Source organism: Triticum urartu, chromosome 7A (genome assembly GCF_056163025.1).
Source record: "Triticum urartu cultivar PI428250 chromosome 7A, HENAU_Tu73, whole genome shotgun sequence".
NCBI lineage: Eukaryota > Viridiplantae > Streptophyta > Magnoliopsida > Poales > Poaceae > Triticum > Triticum urartu.
In genome coordinates this window covers 88,555,843-88,580,944 of record NC_141879.1, presented here as the reverse complement: position 1 = coordinate 88,580,944, position 25,102 = coordinate 88,555,843, and the positions used below count along the sequence as shown (strand labels likewise).

Here is a 25,102-nt window from a genome sequence, read left to right as displayed (position 1 = left end):
TTCCCTACCGCCCCCAATCCTCATCCCAGGCGGCGCCACCCACACCTGTTCCTGTTACCGCGCCGGACACGAGCTCACTGGCAAGCCGCCGGTGGTGAAGGGATGATGTCCTACCTCCTCGTCCGGCGATGGGGTGTAATGAGGGGTGGCAAATCCATTCGGGAGTCCATTGGCGAGTTCGAGTGACACCGGATCCCACGCTCCTGGACGGCATCCAGGACGACGGTCGACGGCAGCAATGGAGCGGCCGAAGAGGAGATGGTGGCTCACCCCAGTGTCGAGTGGACCCGCGCTGCCACTTGTGTCGGTGACGTCTGTGGAAGCCGTCCCACCAGTGCCGAAGAGGAAGGGGCCCTGTTCGCCGCGAGGAGCAGGGGAGCGGCCAAACGCCCATGGGGCACTGCTTGTCCCCGTGGTGGCCATCTCAGGCCCTGGACCGGCACTGCCACTTGCTCCGGCAGTGGTGACCGCACCCGCAGTGGTCATGGCGCGTCCTAGAGTCAGGATGAAGACGAGGCCGTCGCCCCCGGCACTGGCGACGCGCGTCGGAGCCGGGTTGTAGCCGCGTGCAGGTACGTCATTGACGATCTCCCACTCCTCCTCCTCTGCCGGCGTTAGTGATGGTAGACGTGTGCCACTGGAGCGAGCGGGGCACGGGCCATATCCGTGCACACGGCTCCACCGGGGGCACTGGCGACGCGCGTCGGAACCGGGTTGTAGCCGCGTGCAGGTACGTCATTGACGATCTCCCACTCCTCCTCCTCTGCCGGCGTTAGTGATGGCAGACGTGTGCCACTGGAGCGAGCGGGGCACGGGCCATATCCGTGCACACGGCTCCACCGTGGTGCGGATGGAGCGGCAACTTCAGGCTCTGGCACGCCCATCCCGGCGTTCTACGGCAGTGGAGCACTTGGTCCGGCGACTAGCCCTGGGTCCAGACCATGACGGTTGTCCACCGACGTGGCCAGGCATCGGTTCACCGACGTGGCGTGACGGCGTCGTCCAGCGGCTGCGTGATGGCGGCGTCCTCCAGCGAAGTTCTGGCGGCGGTTAATGCCGAGGCCAAACACTTGTGGTGGTGCGCCCCATCGATGGCGGATGAACCGACGACGTTGCTCGGGAAGGAAGTGGAGACGACCTTCTTCCCAGAGAAGACCAAGGAGAAGGGAGGCGAGGGACGACATCCTCACCATTCTGAGTCCTTCTCCGACGAGATTCCGTGTGGCCTATCGCTCTCGCTGAGAGACGTGTGTGATAACGTGTAAAGAATGAACAGTAATCGCTGATCTCTATTGATTGCGATTATGTACAAATATATACCCCTGGAAGGGGCGCGTTGCACAGACGCGACGTTTATGAGAGATGGGATCGACGGGCGTGTCTGTTACAATAGGACGTGACCCATCGGGAAAGATAACCGCATGTCGGTTTGCTAAACAGAGATTTCCATTAATTAAACTAATTAATTAGTTCTAACAGGTACTCCCTCCGTATGAAAATACTTGTCGTCTGATACGTCTCCAACGTATTTATAATTTTTTATTGCTCCATGCTATATTATCTACTGTTTTGGACATTATTGGGCTTTATTATCCACTTTTATATTATTTTTGGGAATAACCTATTAACCGAAGGCCTAGCCCAGAATTGATGTTTTTTGCCTATTTTAGGGTTTCGAAGAAAAGGAATATCAAACGGAGTCCAAACGGAATGAAACCTTCGGGAACGTGATTTTCTCAATGAACAAGACCTGGGAGACTTGGACCCTACGTCAAGACACAAAAGAGGAGGCCACGAGGTAGGGGGCACGCCTACCCCCCCCCCCCAAGCGCGCCCTCCACCATCGTGGGCCCCCTGTTGCTCCATCAACGTACTCCTTCCTCCTATATATACCTACGTACCCCCAAACGATCAGATACGGAGCCAAAAAACTAATTCCACCGCCGCAACTTTCTATATCCATGAGATCCCATCTTGGGGCCTGTTACATAGCTCCGCCGGAGGGGGCATCGATCACGGAGGGCTTCTACATCAACACCATAGCCTCTCTGATGAAGTGTGAGTAGTTTACCTCAGACCTATGGGTCCATAGTTATTGGCTAGATGGCTTCTTCTCTCTTTTTGGATCTCAATACAATGTTCTCCCCCTCTCTTGTGGAGAACTATTCGATGTAATCTTCTTTTTGCGGTGTGTTTGTTGAGATCGATGAATTGTGGGTTTATGATCAAATCTATCTATGAATAATATTTGAATCTTCTCTGAATTATTTTATGTATGATCGGTTATCTTTGCAAGTCTCTTCGAATTATCAGTTTGGTTTGGCCTAGTAGATTGATCTTTCTTGCAATGGGAGAAGTGCTTAGCTTTGGGTTCAATCTTGCGGTGTCCTTTCCCAGTGACAGTAGGGGCAGCAAGGCACATATTGTATTGTTGCCATCGAGGATAACAAGATGGGGTTTTCATCATATTGCATGAGTCTATCCCTCTACATCATGTCATCTTGCTTAAGGCATTACTTTGTTTTTAACTTAATACTCTAGATGCATGCTGGATAGCGGTCGATGAGTGGAGTAATAGTAGTAGATGCAGGCAGGAGTCGGTCTACTTGTCTCGGACGTGATGCCTATATACATGATCATACCTAGATATTCTTATAACTATGCTCAAATATGTCAATTGCTCAACAGTAATTTGTTCACCCACCGTAGAATACTTATGCTCTCGAGAGAAGCCACTAGTGAAACCTATGGCCCCCGGGTCTATCTTCATCATATTAATCTCCTACTACTTAGTTATTTCCTTTTCTTTTTACTTTGCCTTTATTTTACTTTGCATATTTATCACAAAAATACCAAAAATATTATCTTATCATATCTATCATATCTCACTCTCATAAGTGGCCGTGTAGGGATTGACAACCCCTATTCGCGTTGGTTGCGAGGATTTATTTGTTTTGTGCAGGTACGAGGGACTCGCGCGTAGCCTCCTACTGGATTGATACCTTGGTTCTCAAAAACTGAGGGAAATACTTACGCTACTTTGCTGCATCATCTCTTCCTCTTCGGGGAAAACCAACGCAGTGCTCAAGAGGTAGCATCGTCAAAATGGATAAAAGGAGATGTATCTAGATGTATTTTAGTTCTAGATACATCCCCTTTTATCCATTTTGATGACAAGTATTTCCGGACGGAGGGAGTATGATGATGCACCAAAAGTATTGTGATTTCCGAGTGCGAAGAGGTGTGCCACGGGGTTTGCAGGGACCGGTGTACTCTCTCCTAGGACTACCCTGCGGGAAGCCAGTGATGCGGTAGGAGGGCCATGATTTAGACAGAGTTTATCGAACTTTTAGTTCATGGCGTGGGTAAAGTGTACAACCTATCCAGAGTCTTAGAATCCATTCGAATAGCCGCATTCTCAATATTGGACACAGTTCGTATTTAGTCACATAGATTGGCTCTGTCAATTTGAAGGCATAAACACGACACATTAAAGCTCACCAAGATTGAAACCGGGCAAGATGAGAATTGTGAGATCAATGGTACAAGCAGCCGGGCATAGGAGTGTGCCAGGAGCTTGGGGTTTAGCCAGTGGATGGCTATGAGGATTATGATGGCTTTGATAGTATTTTTAATTGTTGGTTATGCTTTTCGTTGTCTTAAGGCAGTTTACTTCGGTTGTTTATCTAGTTCAGTAACGATATCTTTGTTGGACTGACGTTAGTATTAGCAATGGTATCTTTGGTGGACAGGCTTTAGTAGTAGACATGGTCATATTTGAGGAATGACTTTAGCTTAGTACTATAATGATGAACGATCATATTATTTGAGGAATGTCTTTACTTAAGGTTATGAGTATGCTATGATAAAGTTAGTAGGCTTCGTGCCGTTTGTACTACCGTTATTTGTCCTGATAGATGTTCAGGATAATGTAGTTCATACTGCTTTTACTTCAGTACTTCCCCGCAAGAGGTTTATGCCATGGTATTTACCTTACTCGAAGTTTATGATATGGTTTGATGACCAGTATGGTTGAGATAGTTGATACAAGCTTGAATGCCATGGAATGTTTACTTGGGTGGGATATGATTGATTTTCTTGCGAATACATTCAAAGTACTAAATTGGATATTAATGAGGCCAGGTGTAAGGCTGGCCACCAGTTAGGAGTCGGAGCAGTCGCACACTAGGAGGGTGACACAGTTAGATCCTTGTGGATTGAACCCGCGTTAGGGTCGTGCTACCATTGATAGAGTTTTCGTTGCAGTCATCTCTGAAGTAGTCACCAAGACTACTACAGATAGCTCCGACCTCAATGCATCTTTGAGACTTGGAGCTTTGTAAGTTGACGATGTAAAGTTATGGTATCAAATAAAGCATATGTTTTTTTCGAAAGGTTTGTATCTTGTTACCCAGAGATTGTTAAAGCATACGCCAGTGCTGGTGAGTGCGGCGATCCTTCCGAATACAGTGGTAATCTACTGTACTCAAATGGGGTGCCACAAATGCAACTATCTAATGGACAACCTTTTTTTTAAGATAGGGGTTTCCCTCCTGCCCCAACTTTTATTAAAAAGCAAAGGCGAATGGACAACCTCTTCTAAGCGTAAACAACAAAGAAGGCCCATACTATGTCAAATTATTTATATTTTGATGGAAATGTACAAAGGAAGAGAGACAAATCATAGATGATCTAGCATGTACTGCAATCCCTCCCCGTTAAGACTAGGCTTATCCTTCTCCGTGATCAAGGACAAATGCTCCATGAAAACAAAGAGACACAGATCCATGTATTTTGTTTTAATGTATATATACAACATGTATACCTGATACACATTCCTTTTTAATATATAAAACGTGATACAAGTGCGAGCTTTTTTCTCGAGTGTCTTTTTTAGGAACAGAGCAGTGTTTTGTATTTATTTTTTGACCAAAGAAAGCGAGCAGCGTTGGGTTTTTTTTTCTGAGAAATGCGAGCAGCGTTGTTTTGTTTTTTTTTTGAGAATCGCGAGCAGTGTTGTTGTTTTTTTTTGAGGAAAGAAGATGTTGCGGAGGACGTATTTCCTAGGATACGGCCCATAAGCCCACAAGCCTAGGCGACGGCTTCTCAGGCACCTTGAAATACTCCGGCTTGGCGCCCGAAGATAACCGTCTCAACCAACAGCTTTCGCTTCTCATCTTCTTCCCGTCGCCGGAGCCCCAAGAAACCAAGAACCCCCGCCTCCCTCACTCTCCACCCCGCAGCGACCCCCGCCTCTCCCCGTCGCCGGCGACAGATGGAGCAGTTCCATCACGGCCACCACGTGCGGCTGCGCAGCCGCGTGCACGGCTTGTACCTGCATGCCGACGAGGACGGCCATGGCGTCTCCCTCCGCCACCGCCGGGATTCGACGAACGTTGTGTGGGCGGTGCACGTGTACGATCCCTACGTCGAGGAGGGGCGCGTACTCCTCCAAAGCGCCGCCTACGGCCGCTACCTCGCCGCCACGGCCACGGTCGCGCCGGCGCCCCGCAGCCACCGCATCATTCAGCGCAACCACTACCATCCGGGGTTAGTGGAGATTATTTGGGAGGTCCACAGGTCCGGGTTCGAGGGCGACGTCGAACTCCGCCTCCGCCACGCCGGCGCCGGCGCCGGCTACCTCTGCGCCGCCAACGGGAGGTACCTCCGCTGGAAGGCCAATGGCGTCAGCGTCGACAGCATCGACAACCTCAGCGTGATGATGCACTGGGTCGTGGAGCCCATCTCTGCCGCTTCCGAGGGGAGCATTCCTCGCCTTCCACGTCAGACTGGGGTGAGTCCGCCATGGCCATGCCCGCTTCTTGATATATTTTCACGAATTAGTTTCCGCCTCGCCTTCCGATTCTTGATGACTGGGCGAATTGAGTTCTTCGATTTCGTTAATTTGCTTACGAATTCAACCGCAGGGATTGCAGTTGTAGACCTTGTTAATTTCATTCTTTCTTGGCTCTGTTCCTGGCATCTTGCGTTTCTCGGGGACAGTTCATGGTTAAATCCTTTGTTTCTTGGTTGCCGCACTTCCGATTCATGATCTACTGGCTGGCATCATGATGGTTCTTTGCGACTCACTTGCAGCTCCCCCTCCCCGGAAGCCTGACTAGACTGTTGCGATCGCGGGCGATCGAATGCCCGGAGGTGAGCGCCGACGGGACCCGCATCAGCCACGGCGCGTTCGAATTCAGGGGGAGGTCCGTATTCCGCCTGAGGAAGAAGCTGGTCAGGCGGCTGCGTGTCGCCAACCTCGTCATGTGCTTCCCCACACGTGATGGTCGGCTTTTTCCACTCCTCGTCGACCTCCTGCCCACCAGCGGCCCGCTCTTCCACATCGTCGTCGTCACGCCCGGGACTCCTGGTAAGATCGAGGCCCCCAACTTCCTACTCTTCTCCTCATATTTGCAGTTGCTCGGAAAACAGTGTTCGAAACTACTAGTCTGAACTCTGAAGAACAGTTTGCTGAAACTTTCGCTAAATAACTTTCAGTTAGGACTTGGAAATAGTCTAAACTATTGTAGGATTATTATAAAGATCATCAGTAAGAGTTGTTGTACATATCAGTCTCTGCACAGATGCTAGAAGGTTTTCCTGAACCTAGTTGTTTTTTGGGGGAAAATCATTTCATAAGTAAAAAAATCCACACTGAACCTTGACATGGAAAGTATTGCTTTTGATGCTGCTGTTCTTCAGTTTAATGCTATGTGTCGCTAGTGGTAAAATTTGGAACCTCAAAACCAAAATCAGTTCACCTTAACAGAGAATACATTTTTTTTCCTATTTCTTAGCCTACTGTAATTGTTTCGAATACACTGTTTTGAACCTCTTCTCATTAACCCGTTTCTGTTTCTGTCTGTGACACATGATGCCTAACTGCTTAACTATTTTTGTGCTAATTCAGCCCACGCGGCGCTGCGGTACCCGGATGTCGATGCCTAGTACAGAGATGCCAGAGACAGGACCCCTACAAGTCATCTTGCTGTTCACATCTTCAGAAGTGTCGCCGCCTCAGACACAACGACAAGAGATATGGGTTCAGGAAAACCCAGCAGTTATTGTGTTTCTGCTAGTTAAACTTGGATTGTTCTCCTGACAGTAGGAAACCTATTTGCTTTGCCATCACGGTTCTAAAATTCTGAAACTGTTTGAACAATGGTGCAGTGACATTGGTCTGTAATACGTTGGCAATGGCCACTACTTCAACGTTGTTAGCCGCATTTCTCTTAGATCGAGCATCTGGTGTCAACACAGATGTGGTGGTTCTTTCTGTGAGTTGAACATGGTTCCTGCTGTGTTTGTTGTTCTTGCTGCATTTCTCTTAGTCTGTAATGAGTTTAGTTATTCCGATTAATGTTTCAGTCCATCAGCAGAAAAATGAATTTGTGTTTTCTGTGAGATCAAAGTTCTGAACAAGGTGTGGTTAATGTGTCGGGACACGACTTGCTGCATTTTGCTGCCCGCGTGGTACATTAGATTATTTTTTTACTGGCACCTTGTTAGCCTATGGTAGTTTTCGAGTGATTTACAAAAAACTACCAGTTTAGGGGTTTGCGTCCCACAGAACTACCACTTTTTTAAAAGTGGCCGAAAACTACCAAAAAACGTAAAAACGTGATTAAAAACTATCAGGTTGACTGAATGGTGGTTTTGACCATTTTAACCGCGATTCTGACGTGAGTGGCCCACATGCCAGGCTGGCGGCCCGCCTAACGGCTAACGGCGCGCGCTCGGGGCCGTTAGAGCCGCTCGTCGGTCGCACCTGGTCGGGACCAGGTCATAACCTGGCCGACCGGGCCGCTCGTCGCCACCAGCTCTCTCACTCTCCCCCGAGCTCACTCAACTCCTCTCTGCTTTCCTCTGCTTCTGTTTCCTCTTCTCGCGCTCCGGCGACGCCGCGACCATGCCGTCGTGGCCGAACAGCAACGAGACGTCGAACGATGATGACGAGTACATGAGCGAGTTCAGCAGCATGCAGATGGAGTACTTTGTAAGTCATCTCAGTCTATCCTCTCCCTCTCCTTTCTGTTCTGTTCTAGGGTTAGGGTAGGGTTAGGGTTTGAAGATATTTGAGATTTTTCCATTTAAGTTGATATATGTGAATTGTTCTTGATATAGATATGCTTTTGCTTTTGCAGCAAACTCCTGACACTGTGATAGACCCTAGTTTCTGTGGGCTTGTGACTGAATTTGACAGAAGGTGCATCCTGCACAGGCAGAGGGCGGGCAAGTTTGTGGCATTTGAAGGCACTGACACTGGCAGGAGATTCATAGGATGTGCTACTGAGGTAATGGACCAAGTTGGTGTGGATTTGATGAAGGAAATATGCCCTAGAGGCAATAATAAAGTTATTATTTATTTCCTTATATCATGATAAATGTTTATTATTCATGCTAGAATTGTATTAACTGGAAACATAATACATGTGTGAATACATAGACAAACAAAGTGTCACTAGTATGCCTCTACTTGACTAGCTCGTTAATCAAAGATGGTTGTGTTTCCTAACCATAGACAAAGAGTTGTTATTTGATTAACGGGATCACATCATTAGTTGAATGATCTGATTGACATGACATATTCCATTAGCTTAGCACCCGATCGTTTAGTATGTTGCTATTGCTTTCTTCATGACTTATACATGTTCCTATGACTATGAGATTATGCAACTCCCGTTTACCGGAGGAACACTTTGTGTGCTACCAAACGTCACAACGTAACTGGGTGATTATAAAGGAGCTCTACAGGTGTCTCCAAAGGTACATGTTGGGTTGGCGTATTTCGAGATTAGGATTTGTCACTCCGTTTGACGGAGAGGTATCTCTGGGCCCTCTCGGTAATACACATCACATAAGCCTTGCAAGCATTGCAACTAATGTGTTAGTTGTGAGATGATGTATTACGGAATGAGTAAAGAGACTTGCCGGTAACGAGATTGAACTAGGTATTGGATACCGACGATCGAATCTCGGGCAAGTAACATACCGATGACAAAGGGAACAACGTATGTAGTTATGCGGTCTGACCGATAAAGATCTTTGTAGAATATGTAGGAGCCAATATGGGCATCCAGGTCCCGCTATTGGTTATTGACCAGAGACGTGTCTCGGTCATGTCTACATTGTTCTCGAACCGTAGGGTCCGCACGCTTAAAGTTACGATGACAGTTTCATTATGAGTTTATGTATTTTGATGTACCGAAGGTTGTTCGGAGTCCCGGATGTGATCACGGACATGACGAGGAGTCTCGAAATGGTCGAGACATAAAGATCGATATATTGGAAGCCTATATTTGGACATCGGAATCGTTCCGGGTGAAATCGGCATTTTACCGGAGTACCGGGGGGTTACCGGAACCCCCCGGGGGGTTATTGGGCCTACATGGGCCTTGAGGGAGAAGAGAGAAGGAGGCAGGAGGTGGCCGCGCGCCCCTCCCCTTTCTAGTCCGAATAGGACAAGGGAAGGGGGGCGGCGCCCCCCCCTTTCCTTCCCCTCTTCCTCCTCTTTCCCCGCTTCTCCTTCTCCAACTAGGAAAGAAGGGAGTCCTACTCCCGGTGGGAGTAGGACTCCCCCCTGGCGCGCCCCTCCTTGGCCGGCCGCCCCCTCCCCTTGGCTCCTTTATATACGGGGGCAGGGGGCACCCTAGGACACACAAGTTGATCTTTGTGATCGTTCCATAGCCGTGTGTGGTGCCCCCCTCCACCATATTCCACCTCGGTCATATTGTAGCAGTGCTTAGGCGAAGCCCTGCGGCGGTTGAACATCAATATCGTCACCACACCATCGTGCTGACGGAACTCCTCCCCGAAACTTTGCTGGATCGGAGCCCGGGGTGTGTCATCGAGCTGTACGTTTGTCAAGAACTCGGAGGTGCCGGAGTAACGGTGCTTGGATCGGTTGGACCGGGAAGACGTACGACTACTTCCTCTACGTTGCGTCAACGCTTCCGCTTCGGTCTACGAGGGTACGTAGACAACACTCTCCACTCTCGTTGCTATGCATCACCATGATCTTGCGTGTGCGTAGGAAAAATTTTGAAATTACTACGTTCCCCAACAATGGCATCCGAGCCTAGGTTTAATGGTTTGATGTTATATGCACGAGTAGAACACAAGTGAGTTGTGGGCGATATAAGTCATACTGCCTACCAGCATGTCATACTTTGGTTCGGCGGTATTGTTGGATGAAGCGGCCCGGACCGACATTACGCGTACGCTTACGCGAGACTGGTTCTACCGCCGTGCTTTGCACACAGGTGGCTGGCGGGTGTCAGTTTCTCCAACTTTAGTTGAACCGAGTGTGGCTACGCCCGGTCCTTGCGAAGGTTAAAACAGCATCAACTTGACAAACTATCGTTGTGGTTTTGATGCGTAGGTAAGATTGGTTCTTGCTTAAGCCCGTAGCAGCCACGTAAAACTTGCAACAAACAAAGTAGAGGACGTCTAACTTGTTTTTGCAGGGCATGTTGTGATGTGATATGGTCAAGACATGATGCTAAATTTTATTGTATGAGATGATCATGTTTTGTAACTGAGTTATCGGCAACTGGCAGGAGCCATATGGTTGTCGCTTTATTGTATGCAATGCAATCGCCCTGTAATGCTTTACTTTATCACTAAGCGGTACCGATAGTCATAGAAGCATAAGATTGGCGAGACGACAACGATGCTACGATGGAGATCAAGGTGTCGCGCCGGTGACGATGGTGATCATGACGGTGCTTCGGAGATGGAGATCACAAGCACAAGATGATGATGGCCATATCATATCACTTATATTGATTGCATGTGATGTTTATCTTTTATGCATCTTATCTTGCTTTGATTGACAGTAGCATTATAAGATGATCTCTCACTAAATTATCAAGAAGTGTTCTCCCGTAGTATGCACCGTTGCCAAAGTTCGTCGTGCCCAGACACCACGTGATGATCGGGTGTGATAGGCTCTACGTCCATCTACAACGGGTGCAAGCCAGTTTTGCACACGCAGAATACTCAGGTTAAACTTGACGAGCCTAGCATATGCAGATATGGCCTCGGAACACGGAGACCGAAAGGTCGAGCGTGAATCATATAGTAGATATGATCAACATAATGATGTTCACCATTGAAAACTAATCCATTTCACGTGATGATCGGTTATGGTTTAGTTGATTTGGATCACGTGATCACTTAGAGGATTAGAGGGATGTCTATCTAAGTGGGAGTTCTTAAGTAATATGATTAATTGAACTTTAATTTATCATGAACTTAGTCCTGGTAGTATTAGCATATCTATGTTGTAGATCAATAGCTCGCGTTGTTGCTTTCATATGTTTATTTTGATATGTTCCTAGAGAAAAATTGTGTTGAAAGATGTTAGTAGCAATGATGCGGATTGGATCCGTGATCTGAGGTTTATCCTCATTGCTGCACAGAAGAATTATGTCCTTGATGCACCGCTAGGTGACAGACCTATTGCAGGAGCAGATGCAGACGTTATGAACGTTTGGCTAGCTCAATATGATGACTACTTGATAGTTTAGTGCACCATGCTTAATGGCTTAGAATCGGGACTTCAAAGACGTTTTGAACGTCATGGACCATATAAGATGTTCCAGGAGTTGAAGTTAATATTTCAAGCAAATACCCGAGTTGAGAAATATGAAGTCTCCAACAAGTTCTATAGCTAAAAGATGGAGGAGAATAGCTCAAGCAGTGAGCATGTCCTCAGATTGTCTGGGTACTACAATCACTTGAATCAAGTGGGAGTTAATCTTCCAGATAAAATAGTGATTGACAGAATTCTCTAGTCACCATCACCAAGTTAGTAGAACTTCGTGATGAACTATAATATGCAAGGGATAACGGAAACAATTCCCAAGCTCTTTGTGATGCTGAAATCGACGAAGGTAGAAATCAAGAAAAACATCAAGTGTTGATGGTTAACAAGACCACTAGTTTCAAGAAAAGGGCAAAGGGAAGAAGGGGAACTTCAAGAAGAACAGCAAGCAAGTTGCTGCTCAAGTGAAGAAGCCCAGGTCTGGTCCTAAGCCTGAGACTAAGTGCTTCTACTGTAAAGGGACTGGTCACTGGAAGCAGAACTGCCCCAAGTATTTGGTGGATAAGAAGGATGGCAAAGTGAACAAAAGTATATTTGATATACATGTTATTGATGTGTACTTTACTAGTGTTTATAGCAACCCTCAGTATTTGATACTGGATCAGTTGCTAAGAGTAGTAACTCGAAACAGGAGTTGCAGAATAAACAGAGACTAGTTAAGGGTGAAGTGATGATGTGTGTTGGAAGTAGTTCCAAGATTGATATGATCATCATCGCACACTCCCCTATACTTTCGGGATTAGTGTTGAACCTAAATAAGTGTTATTTGGTTTTTGCGTTGAGCATGAATATGATTTGATCATGTTTATTGCAATACGGTTATTCATTAAAGTCAGAGAATAATTGTTGTTCTGTTTACATGAATAAAACCTTTGATGGTCATACACCCAATGAAACAAGTTTGTTGGATCTCGATCGTAGTGATACACATATTCATAATATTGAAACCAAAAGATGCAAAGTTAATAATGATAGTGCAACTTATTTGTGGCACTGCCGTTTAAGTCATATTGGTGTAAAGCGCATGAAGAAACTCCATGCTGATGGGCTTTTGGATTCACTTGATTATGAATCACTTGATGCTTGCGAACCATGCCTTATGGGCAAGATGACTAAAACGCCGTTCTCCGGAACAATGAAGCAAGCAACAGATTTGTTGGAAATCATACATACTGATGTATGTGGTCCGATGAATATTAAGGCTTGCAGCAGGTATCATTATTTTCTGACCTTCACAGATGATTTGAGCAGATGTGGGGATATCTACTTGATGAAACATAAGTCTAAAACATTTGAATAGTTCAAAGAATTTCAGAGTGAAGTGGAAAATCATCGTGACAAGAAAATAAAAGTTTCTACGATATGATCGCAGAGGTAAAATATTTGAGTTACAAGTTTGGCCTTCAATTAAAACAATGTGAAATAGTTTCACTACTCACGCCACCTGGAACACCATAGTGTAATGGTGTGTCCGAACGTCATAACCGTACTTTATTAGATATAGTGCGATCTATGATGTCTCTTACCGATCTACCACTATCGTTTTGGGGTTATGCATTAGAGACAGCTGCATTCACGTTAAATAGGGCACCATCTAAATCCATTGAGACGACACCGTGTGAACTATGGTTTGGCAAAAAACCTAAGCTGTCGTTTCTTAAAGTTTGGAGTTGCGATGCTTATGTGAAAAAGTTTCATCTCGATAAGCTCAAACTCAAATCGGAGAAATATGTCTTCATAGGATACCCAAAGGAGACAGTTGGGTACACCTTCTATCACAGATCCGAAGGCAAGACATTCGTTGCTAAGAATGGATCCTTTCTAGAGAAGGAGTTTCTCTCGAAAGAAGTGAGTGGGAGGAAAGTAGAAAACTTGATAAGGTAATTGTACCTTCTCCCTTATTGGAAAATAGTTCATCACAGAAATCTGTTCCTGTGACTACTACACCAATTAGTGAGGAAGCTAATGATGATGATCATGTAACTTCAGATCAAGTTACTACCGAATCTCGTAGGTAAACCAGAGTGAGATCCGCACCAGAGTGGTACGGTAATCCTATTCTGGAGGTCATGTTACTTGACCATGACGAACCTACGAACTATGAGGAAGCGATGATGAGCCCAGATTCCGATAAATGGCTTGAGGCCATGAAATCTGAGATAGGATCCATGTATGAGAACAAAGTGTGGACTTTGGTGGACTTGCCCGAGGATCGGCAAGCCATTGATAATAAATGGATCTTCAAGAGGAAGACGGACACGGATAGTAGTGTTACTATCTACAAAGCTAGAATTGTCGCAAAAGGTTTTTGACAAGTTCAAGGTGTTGACTACGATGAGAGTTTCTCACTCGTATCTATGCTTACGTCTGTCCGAATCATGTTAGCAATTGCCGCATTTTATGAAATCTGGCAAATGGATAAACAAAACTGCATTCCTTAATGGATTTATTAAAGAAGAGTTGTATGTGATGCAACAAGATGGTTTTGTCAATCCTAAAGGTGCTAACAAAATATGCAAGCTCCAGCGATCCATTTATGGACTGGTGCAAGCATCTCGGAGTTGGAATATACGCTTTGATAAGTTGATCAAAGCACATAGTTTTATACAGACTTGCGGTGAAGCCTGTATTTACAAGAAAGTGAGTGGGAGCACTACAACATTTCTGATAAGTATATGTGAATGACATATTGTTGATCGGAAATAATGTAGAATTATTCTGCAAAGCATAAAGGAGTGTTTGAAAGGAGTTTTTCAAAGAAAGACCTCGGTGAAGCTGCTTACATATTGAGTATCAAGATCTATAGAGATAGATCAAGACGCTTGATAAGTTTTTTCAATGAGTACATACCTTGACAAGATTTTGAAGTAGTTCAAAATGGAACAGTCAAAGAAAAAGTTTCTTGCCTGTGTTACAAGGTGTGAAGTTGAGTAAGACTCAAAGCCCGACCACGGCAGAAGATAGAAAGAGAATGAAAGTCATTCCCTATGCCTCAGTCATAGGTTCTATAAAGTATGCCATGCTGTGTACCAGATCTATTGTATACCATACACTGTGTTAAGAGAGGGAGTACAATAGTGATCTAGGAGTAGATCAATGGACATCGGTCAAAATTATCCTTACTGGAATAAGGATATGTTTCTCGATTACGGAGGTGACAAAAGGTTCGTCGTAAAGGGTTACGTCAATGCAAGTTTTGACACTGATCTAGATGACTCTAAGTCTCAATCTGGATACATATTGAAAGTGGGAGCAATTAGCTAGAGTAGCTCCATGCAGAGCATTGTTGACATAGAAATTTGCAAAATACATGCGGATCTGAATGTGGCAGACCCGTTGACTAAACTTCTCTCGCAAGCAAAACATGATCACTTTTTGGGTCTTAATCACATAGCGATGTGAACTACTCCCTCCATTCCTAAATACTTGTCTTTCTAGGCATTTCAACAAGTGACTACATACGGAGCAAAATGAGTGAATCTACACTCTAAAATATGTCTACATACATCCGTATGTAGTAGTCATTTGAAATGTCTAGAAAGACAAATATTTAGGAACGAAGGGAGTAGATTATTGAATCTAGTAAACCCTTTGGGTGTTAGTCACATGGAGATGTGAACCAATCACATAAAGATGTGAACTATTGATGTTAAATCACATGGCGATGAGATCTAGATTATTGACTCTAGTGCAAGTGGGAGACTGAAGGAAATATGCCCTAGAGGCAATAATAAAGTTATTATTTATTTCCTTATATCATGATAAATGTTTATTATTCATGCTAGAATTGTATTAACCGGAAACATAATACATGTGTGAATACATAGACAAACAAAGTGTCACTAGTATGCCTCTACTTGACTAGCTCATTAATCAAAGATGGTTGTGTTTCCTAACCATAGACAAAGAGTTGTTATTTGATTAACGGGATCACATCATTAGTTGAATGATCTGATTGACATGACCCATTCCATTAGCTTAGCACCCGATCGTTTAGTATGTTGCTATTGCTTTCTTCATGACTTATACATGTTCCTATGGCTATGAGATTATGCAACTCCCGTTTACCGGAGGAACACTTTGTGTGCTACCAAACGTCACAACATAACTGGGTGATTATAAAGGAGCTCTACAGGTGTCTCCAAAGGTACATGTTGGGTTGGCGTATTTCGAGATTAGGATTTGTCACTCCGTTTGACGGAGAGGTATCTCTGGGCCCTCTCGGTAATACACATCACATAAGCCTTGCAAGCATTGCAACTAATGTGTTAGTTGTGAGATGATGTATTACGGAACGAGTAAAGAGACTTGCCGGTAACGAGATTGAACTAGGTATTGGATACCGACGATCGAATCTCGGGCAAGTAACATACCGATGACAAAGGGAACAACGTATGTAGTTATGCGGTCTGGCCGATAAAGATCTTCGTAGAATATGTAGGAGCCAATATGGGCATCCAGGTCCCGCTATTTTTTATTGACCGGAGACGTGTCTCGGTCATGTCTACATTGTTCTCGAACCGTAGGGTCCGCACGCTTAAAGTTACGATGATAGTTTCATTATGAGTTTATGTATTTTGATGTACCGAAGGTTGTTCGGAGTCCCGGATGTGATCACGGACATGATGAGGAGTCTCGAAATGGTCGTGGCATAAAGATCTATATATTGGAAGCCTATATTTGGACATCGGAATCGTTCCGGGTGAAATCGGCATTTTACCGGAGTACCTGGGGGTTACCGGAACCCCCAGGGGGTTATTGGGCCTACATGGGCCTTGAGGGAGAAGAGAGAAGGAGGCAGGAGGTGGCCGCGCGCCCCTCCCCTTCCTAGTCCGAATAGGACAAGGGAAGGGGGGCGACGCCCCCCCCCCTTTCCTTCCCCTCTTCCTCCTCTTTCCCCCCTTCTCCTTCTCCAACTAGGAAAGAAGGGAGTCCTACTCCCGGTGGGAGTAGGACTCCCCCCTGGCGCGCCCCTCCTTGGCCGGCCTCCCCCTCCCCTTGGCTCCTTTATATACGGGGGCAGGGGGGCACCCTAGGACACACAAGTTGATCTTCGTGATCGTTCCTTAGCCGTGTGCGGTGCCCCTCTCCGCCATATTCCACCTCGGTCATATTGTAGCAGTGCTTAAGCGAAGCCCTGCGACGGTTGAACATCAAGATCGTCACCACGCCGTCGTGCTAACGGAACTCCTCCCCGAAGCTTTGCTGGATCGGAGCCCGGGGTGCGTCATCGAGCTGTAGGTGTGTCAAGAACTCGGAGGTGCCGGAGTAACGGTGCTTGGATCAGTTGGACCGGGAAGACGTACGACTACTTCCTCTATGTTGCGTCAACGCTTCCGCTTTGGTCTACGAGGGTACGTAGACAACACTCTCCCCTCTCGTTGCTATGCATCACCATGATCTTGCGTGTGCGTAGGAAAAATTTTGAAATTACTACGTTCCCCAACATTTGATTAGTTTGAATTTCTGCTATGTAGTGGAAACAGAGTGTTTAGTTGCTGTTATTCTGAATTTTCCTTAAGTCTGAAAACATTGGTATGTCTGAATACTTTACTTGTAGTAAAGAGCACTGGAAACATGTCTGAATACTGTACTTGTAGCATAGAACTAACTAGCTAGTGTAGCTTATATCATTATTGTTTATGATTTGTTATTCTGAATTTGCTTGTTCACTATAAAATTAAATTGATTTTCAGGATGGTGTGAACTGTGGTGTTCTGGAGTGGGTAGATGCTCCCTGGCTTGTAGTTCTGCAAAGGTGCTTAAGCAAGCTCTGGGATATGTATCATGAGCAGAACCTTGGTAGAGCCCAGGATAATGAGGCTCATGGGATAGAGGTTGCAAAACTGCAGAAGGAGCTTGGTTCTCTGGCCAATCAGTATAGCCAGCTGGTGGATGATGTGTCCAAGTTGTTTGATTATCAGGATGGAATCAAATCTCATGACATGGATTGCACAAGCTAGGCAATCAATGAACTGAAGGAGAAGAAGAAGCAACTTGAGGAGCAGGCAAAGATTGAGCTTCAAATGGAGAAGCTTAAGCTCAAGAAAGAACAAAGGTGCATTCTTCAGAGTCAAGATGATATAATCCAAAACACAAGGAAGGCCATGAAGGAGCTAGAGGTGGAGAAAGATCTCCTTAAAGAAGAGAAGAAGAAGCTGTAGAATGTCATTGCTGAGCTCCTTAAGGTTGGTCATGGGTGCAAGGAAAAGCTGGACAAGATAAAGGAAGTTGTGATGGAGGAGTGAAGTGGCAGCTCTCTGGATGGTAAGTATATATGAGGCCTATATATATAATTGGCCTAGGAATGATCAGTCTGATGCAAATATGCCCTGATCTACTTATGAACTACCTTTGAACTACCTAAGAACTGTAATGGGTTCAGATCATTTTGGTTGGTGTGGGGGTGGTGTTTGCCCTGATCTGTACTGCCCAAATATTATCCTGATGCTGAGAACTGGTGCTAAGTTAAGTTAAGAACTAAATTATCTAAGTCTGATGTAGTTTATTTGTGTGTGTTGTATCATAAGTTCTTGCTAAGATCTGTTTACTTCATAAACTGCTTCATCACAGGTTCAGACAAATTCAGAGAAGTTTGGAAGACATCTAGTCTCCCATAGATAGCATTTAGTCTTACATAGATAGGACATGGACACTGAAATTGTTCAAAGACACTTAAACTGACAGAACTAAATCTCACTGAGATTGCAAACACCCTGATAAAACTGACAGAACTAAACTGACATAACTGAATCTCACATAGATCTGGCGATAACTGAATCTGAAACTTACTGTTTCAGATAGTTAGGCCCCTGCCCTGCTATGCGACCTGACCGTCGCACCTCTTGCTTGATTTGAGTGGTAGGTGGCAGCTCTGGCACCTCCTATTCATCTCCATCGATGACGATGATGGGAGGAGGACGTCGGCGAGCCAGCAGTGCTGGTGGGGCAATGATCTGCAGGTCCTCGTCGACGTTGCCCATAGTAGTTGGAGTTGTAGCTTGTGTTGGAGGGATATAGCGGTGGGCTGCCCACCGTTCCCTCTACCCAGCATCGCCGGAGTCCGCCTCCTTCATTGCCCACAGCAACATGTCGATGGGCATGATACCCTTACCTGGGGTTGCATAGCGCTGGTCCATGCGTTGCTTCTCCTCAGTCGCCGCCTTCTTCCTCACCTCTTCTGATGCATCCACGAGCCCTTGTGCGCTGCTGTATCTCATGGCAATCTTCATGTAGTCGAGGAAGAGGTCTTCGTCGCCGCGAGCCGACCCAAAAAGCATGGCAACCCAGCCCTTGCCGGTGGGGAAGGGGTTCAGCCATGGGTCTGGCGTAGAGGAAGAACCAGCCATGGATGTAGGTGGAGTGAGGTTTTCGAGAGAGAGGTAGAGTGAGCAGAGATAGAGTGAGTTGTTGGGCTACTTAAATGTTGGAGTGGAGGAAGTGCGGTGGAGTGTGAAAGTGAGGTTTTCAAGATTGAGTGATGAGAAATGGTGGTAGTTGTGTTGCAATTAAAGTCTTTGTTGAAACCCAGCAACTTGGAACTTGTGTGCTCAAACAGTGGAGTAGTTGATGGTCAAACAGTGGAGTATTTCAAAAATTAGAGTGACCAAAAAATCACATTTCAGAAAAGCCCAAGTATAGAAACATTCAGATAAATGCAGATAGATGGATTCAGGCATAAGTTCAGACTTAAAAATACTGTGCCATGGATACATTTCTTAGAAAATAAGCATAGTCTTTATCATAGATTTTCCAACAACCCAAACATAGATAGTTCAGAAAATAAGCATAGTCTTTAACATGAGTACTCTCTTTAACATAGATTCAGGCAGCCACATTGCATCGTCTTCATCACGGTTGGTGCATCTCCTGAACTGCATCCTTCACTGCAATCATAAAGTTCAGAAAGTTCAGAAGAAGACAAGATTCAAAGCAAGACTAAGAACAAGATTCAGGGAAATATTGAGCACAAGACAAGCAGATTCAGAAACACCACAATTTAGTCAGAAACTACCGCGTAGAACTAATCCCAATCCTGTCTTCCTTCTGCTGCAGCCAGGATCTGAGTCCATCTCTTCCTTGTTGCTTGGAATCGATGGAAAGAAGCCCTGTCTCTGGCCCACCAGATGATTAGTTCATCTGTGATGTTGGTTCCTTCTGGGAACACCTCCTTGAACTACTTCACGTCATTCTGATTGCGTTCCGCCATAATCATGGCAGCAATCCTCTGGCGTCGCTCCTGTGCCTGTGCTCGACGGTTGGCCCTCCTTTCAGCCCTCCTTTCAGCCCTAGCAACCTCGTCTTGTTCATCAACTACCTCTCCTAACTGTGGATCCATCAGTGGCGGCTAGGTTTTGGTCAAGGGGAATGAGGCGCAGGGATCCAGTGGTTTCTGGTGGCCTCTCTTATGTACACAGTGTGGCAGGCTTGGTGGGTTAGTTAGGTCCAACACGGAAGCCCACCATCAGGCCCATGGTACACCACAAATTTGATACAAGTACAGTGAGGTTCGGTCAAGTTCACCCAAATTCAGATATACTCATGCAGAAAAGTACAGACAGGTTCAAAACAAAGAGAAACAGGTTCTAAACTAATTCAAACAGGTTCAAAGAGAGAAGTTCTACCTTTTTATAGTGTCAGTTACCACTGGCATAGAAATAACCCCTCAATCTGCTTCTTGCAAACCTCTTCCTTTTGTTACCAGCCAAAACCTCTGAAGTTGCAGCAACAGATCTTGGTGCACTGAATTCCTTGCCTCTCCCTCCACCTGTAGGCCTACCCCTTTTGCAGCAGGAGCTGGTGCTGATGCAGCAGCAGCTGGTGCTCTTGCACTAGGGGCTGGTGCTCTTGGAGTTTATATTGGAGCAGATGGAGCAGGTGCATAGACTCTCCTATTTTCCTACATTAAAGGTCCAACTTAACTTAGATTAGACTATGTAAAAGGAAACATTGCTCTAATGCTTGATAATTACCTGGTGTTTGTTTTTCCTCATTTGCAGTTTAGGCCTAAGAGTCTTATTGCAACTTGTATACTTGTGTCCTTCCAACCCATAATTTCCACAGGTAATTGTTCCCATCCTACTGGTGTCTCTTGGGGCAGGAACTTCAAACTCTCCTTTCCTCCTTGCAGTCTATTTTCTGCCTGCCTTTTCTTTGAACACAGGAGGTTCAATGTCTGGAGTGTTTGTGTGAGGCCAGAAATCTGGACCAGGAACAGGGTATATAATTTCTTTGTATGTCTCCAAATAAAGTGGCTTCTTGAAAAAGTCATTGACATAGTCCTCAGGATGCAGCTTTTGCTTTGTCAGTACAGATATGCCATGACTGCAAGGTACACCAGTCATGTTCCATCTCTTGCAGTCACATGTATACCCTTCCATGTCCACACAATACTGTTTTTCTTTGCTAGTAACTTGCCAAATTGTTGGACCTGCTCTGTCAGCCTGACAATACTTGGCATACTGCTTGTTCTCTTCTAAAATCTCTGAGTAGGTTGGTGTGATTGTCCACCTGCTAATCTGTAACTTCTCCCTAATTTGTTGTCTCTTGATCATTTGCTTGGTCCTAATCCCTTCAAACATTGTCCTTATTGGTTTGGCCCTGACATCCAGTATCATCTTGTTGAAGACTTCACTTAGATTGTTCACAACTAAATCTGTTTTGCAAGTATGATCCATAGAAAACCTAGCCCAAGTAGAGACCTCAATTTTTTTGAGCCATTTCCAAGCATCCTCAGACTGTGCTTTCAGCTCTGCCATGCCTAGTTCATGCTCATGTTTAGTGTAGGAGTAGCTAACCTTGTCAATACACTTCTTTAGTTCCTGGCCTCTAAATCCAACAGATTGAAAATTTGCATATATGTGCCTAAGGCAATACCTTTGAGGTGAATCGGGGAATACCTCATTTATTGCCTTAAGCAAGCCCTGCACATTCACAAATTATTAATACAATTGAAAAAAGTAATAACATAAATTGCTCAATGAAATTCTTCCCAACCTTTTGCCTGTCAGGCATGATAGTGTATGTTCCAAATTTGTTGCCACTGCCAATGCAACATCTCAATTGAGTTAAAAACCAATTCCAACTTTCACCATCTTCCTTGTCAACCACACCAAAAGCTATAGGATAAATATTGTTGTTTCCATCCCTTCCTGTGGCTGCAAGAATTTGTTGTCTAGTGGTTAACTTGATGAAGCATCCATCAAGACCTATAAATGGTCTGCAACCATTAAGGAAACCTTCCTTTGAAGCTGCTAAACAATAGAACATATACTTGAATCTAGGAGTAGGTGCTGGGTTCTCTGGATCTTCAAATGTTGTTACTATACACCTGCTACCTGGGTTTGTGTCAAGAACTGCTTGAAGATAATCCCTGAGCCTCAAGTACTGCTGCTTGTGGTCACATTGAACTACATCAACAGCCTTCCTCCTTGCCCTATATGCCACACTTCTTGATACATCCACTGAAAACTTACTCTTGGTCTTCTTAATTAATGCATCCATAGGAGATCTAATGTCTTCTCTCAATGCTGCCTCCACTGACCTTGACATCCACTTAGTAGTAACCTTTGTGGACTCTGCACATGCTCCACAAGTGTGCAACATATCACACTTCTTGATGCAGAATGTTTTTTCATGAGCTAACTTAGAGGCACATATATAAAAATCACATCCCTGGGTGGCTCTCTCTGAGCACCAAACAATAATCCTATCTGGGGCATTTCTGTGGTATTGAAAATTTCTCAAAGTCCTAATGTGAAAATTCCTAAGTGCATCTCTGAACTCATACACAGTGGTGAAGCACAAGCCCTTACAAAACTGTTCTACTGGTCCTTGAAGTTTGTGATCATACCATATCATGTCTTTCAACTTCTTATTCCTTCTCTTCCTACCACTTGGTAGTTTATAGGATCCTTCAGGCTCATCTTCTTCATCACTGATGCCATAGTCACCAGGGAAACATTTTTCATCTGCTTCAGGGAACCAATCTACTTTCTCCATTTTCTCAATCTCATGGTGGGATCTACTAGTTGGACCAGGTTTTCTCACTACCTTCAGTTTTTGTACCACTGTTGTATCTTGTTTTGCAGCTTCATCTTCAGAGGAATACTCTGACTGAAAATCCACATTGTTCCCATCTGAACCTGAATTTGCAGCTTCATCATCAGAAACAAATTCAGACACATCAGTATCACCTTCAAAATGGTTAAGGTCAGCCTCTCTCTGCACCATGCTTTTCTTTAGCTCTTCCTTTCTGTCCATGCTTATATCCACCACCTTAGTGCAACTTTGTTGAGTGTTAATGCAATGTTCAGCAAAATAACTATCTCTGTTCTCATCTGCATTACATTCCTCAAGAGCTCCCACTACTCTTATGTTCAGAAACTTTTCATTATGAGAGTGTGCCAACATCTGCTGCACATCATCTTCACAGCATATTTTATCTAAACCTTCTAATCCTTTCTCCTCATCAAATACATAGTACATATAATCATCAGCCACAAAGCCCTCACTCCCAATAAGAGAAAGCATTGTCAAATATGATATGTCTGACTGGTATAAATTTCGAACCACAGATTCTCTGGCATTGAAATGGAACCAAATTGACCACTTTGGGTCATCAATTCTGAAAATTATAAAATGAAATACCTTTATTAACTGAATACAGGATTACTGAACCTAAGTAGGCACAATATTGAGTTTTTGTCAAACTGCTTTTTTCAGTTTCTTACACAACAAAGTATGCACAATACTAACAATTTCCAAGATGACCATAACTGAATCTAACCATGCAAAAAACTAGCCTAAATTACCGATTCTTTGAATCTCTGAATCTCTGAATCTCACAACCATGCAAAAAACTAGGCCGTACCTGCCGCCGCCAGCAGAACGAGGAAGCTTCCGCCGACCTTGAGCTCTGCTTCTTGTCGTCGACGGTGGTCGCGCCGGCGCCGACCAATCCAACCTCTGCTGCGCGCCGCCAGCGGAAGGATTAGATTCGGACTGAGAAGGCTGCTGCGCCGCGCTGCCGCCAGGAGGTATGCCTGAATCGCTGCCAGAGTTTGCATCCACAGACGCCATGGCTGTCGACGGCTAGGGCTAGGAGCTCGGGGGAGAGTGAGAGAGCTGGTGGGGACGAGCGGCCCGGTCGGCCAGGTTATGACCTGGTCCCGACCAGGTGCGACCGACGAGCGGCTCTAACGGCCCCGCGCGCGCCGTTAGGCGGGCCGCCAGCCTGGCACGTGGGCCACTCACGTCAGAATCGCGGTTAAAACGGTCTAAACCACCATTCAGTCAACCTGGTAGTTTTTTAGTCACGTTTTTACGTTTTTTGGTAGTTTTCGGTCACTTTTAAAAAAGTGGTAGTTCTGTGGGACGCGAACCCCTAAAGTGGTACTCCCTCCGTTCCGAATTACTTGTCTTGAATTTGTCTAGATACGGATGTATCTAGACTCATTTTAGTGCTAGATACCTCCGTATCTAGACAAATATAAGACAAGTAATTCGGAACGGAGGGAGTAGTTTTTTGTCAATCACTCGTAGTTTTCTTAACAAAAATTCAGGTGGTAATGTTTTATTGTTTCAGTATGGACGAATACTGAAAACGTTTCAAGGTCATTAAAATGTATGTTTTGCTTTTTCTTTCTTTCTTTATTGATAGATTGTACTCCCTCCGTTTCTAAATATTTGTCTTTCTATAGATTACAAATGGACTACCACATACGGATGTATATAGACATATTTTAGAGTGTAGATTCACTCATTTTGCTCCGTATATAGTCACAAGTCACTTGTTGAAATCTCTAGAAAGACAAATATTTAGGAACGGAGGAAGTAGTAGGTAGAGTACGATGATTCCAGTCTTGTGGCCTGGGCTACTCATGGCATGTAAAATTGTCCCAAATACTTCAACTCCGTATTTTAGGTAGAGTGCAATAAGGCTCTGTCATCTTACTGGAGTAGATAATAAAACTCTTTAACTGCTAGATTCACATAATCTTCTATGTCGTCCATATATCCACCCAATCTTGTAGTTCATGTGAATTCACGGATCAATATCACTAAACTACTCACTTCTGTTCGACAATTTCTTCTGGTCGAACACTATCTCAGAATGTGTGAAGCGGAGGACAACAAAATCATTATCAAGAAGGAAAAATAAAGAAAATGAAATCATAAAAGGGTACTTTAGATGGAACAGTTATCAGCATCAAAATGTCTGAAGAACAGTTTACTAAGACTTTCGCTAGATCATTTCCAGTTAGGACTTGGAAATAGTCTGAGCTATTTTCAGTTATCAGTAAGAGCGGCTGTATATATCAGTCTCTGAACGCATGCAAGAAGGTTTTCCACACTTGCCTAAGTTAAAAAATCATTCCATAACTTAAAAAATCCACAAGGAACCTTGATACAGAAATTATTAGTTTTGATGCTGTTGTGCTTTGATTCAGATCATTCAGTTCTTCAGGTTAATGCTATATGCCGCTAGTG

General features: G+C 44.8%; 2 protein-coding genes across 2 annotated transcripts; one reads left to right on the top strand and one right to left on the bottom strand.

Moving 5' to 3' along the window:
- The first annotated feature begins 5,275 nt into the window (after positions 1-5,275).
- On the top strand, positions 5,276-6,951 carry LOC147958118 (uncharacterized). The gene is made up of 3 exons (XM_087534763.1): positions 5,276-5,794; positions 6,097-6,373; positions 6,914-6,951. The coding sequence occupies exons 1-3, from the start codon at positions 5,276-5,278 to the stop codon at positions 6,949-6,951; spliced, it is 834 nt and encodes a 277-aa protein (XP_087390889.1).
- A 13,791-nt stretch (positions 6,952-20,742) lies between these two features.
- Positions 20,743-22,216, bottom strand: LOC147958117 (uncharacterized). The gene is made up of 2 exons (XM_087531963.1): positions 21,608-22,216; positions 20,743-21,534 (listed from the first exon to the last, which is right to left on the bottom strand). The coding sequence occupies exons 1-2, from the start codon at positions 22,214-22,216 to the stop codon at positions 20,743-20,745; spliced, it is 1,401 nt and encodes a 466-aa protein (XP_087388089.1).
- Positions 22,217-25,102: the final 2,886 nt, after the last annotated feature.

What these genes read in the sequence shown, in the direction of transcription:
- LOC147958118 (XM_087534763.1), top strand. Translation starts at nt 5,276, where the DNA reads ATGGAGCAGTTCCATCACGGCCACCACGTGCGGCTGCGCAGCCGCGTG. An exon ending in GCCTTCCACGTCAGACTGGG is followed by an intron (nt 5,795 to 6,096) that starts GTGAGTCCGCCA and finishes ACTCACTTGCAG; the next exon opens with CTCCCCCTCCCCGGAAGCCT. An exon ending in CGTCACGCCCGGGACTCCTG is followed by an intron (nt 6,374 to 6,913) that starts GTAAGATCGAGG and finishes GTGCTAATTCAG; the next exon opens with CCCACGCGGCGCTGCGGTAC.
- LOC147958117 (XM_087531963.1), bottom strand. Translation starts at nt 22,216, where the DNA reads ATGTTGCACACTTGTGGAGCATGTGCAGAGTCCACAAAGGTTACTACT. An exon ending in TCATGCCTGACAGGCAAAAG is followed by an intron (nt 21,535 to 21,607) that starts GTTGGGAAGAAT and finishes GTGAATGTGCAG; the next exon opens with GGCTTGCTTAAGGCAATAAA.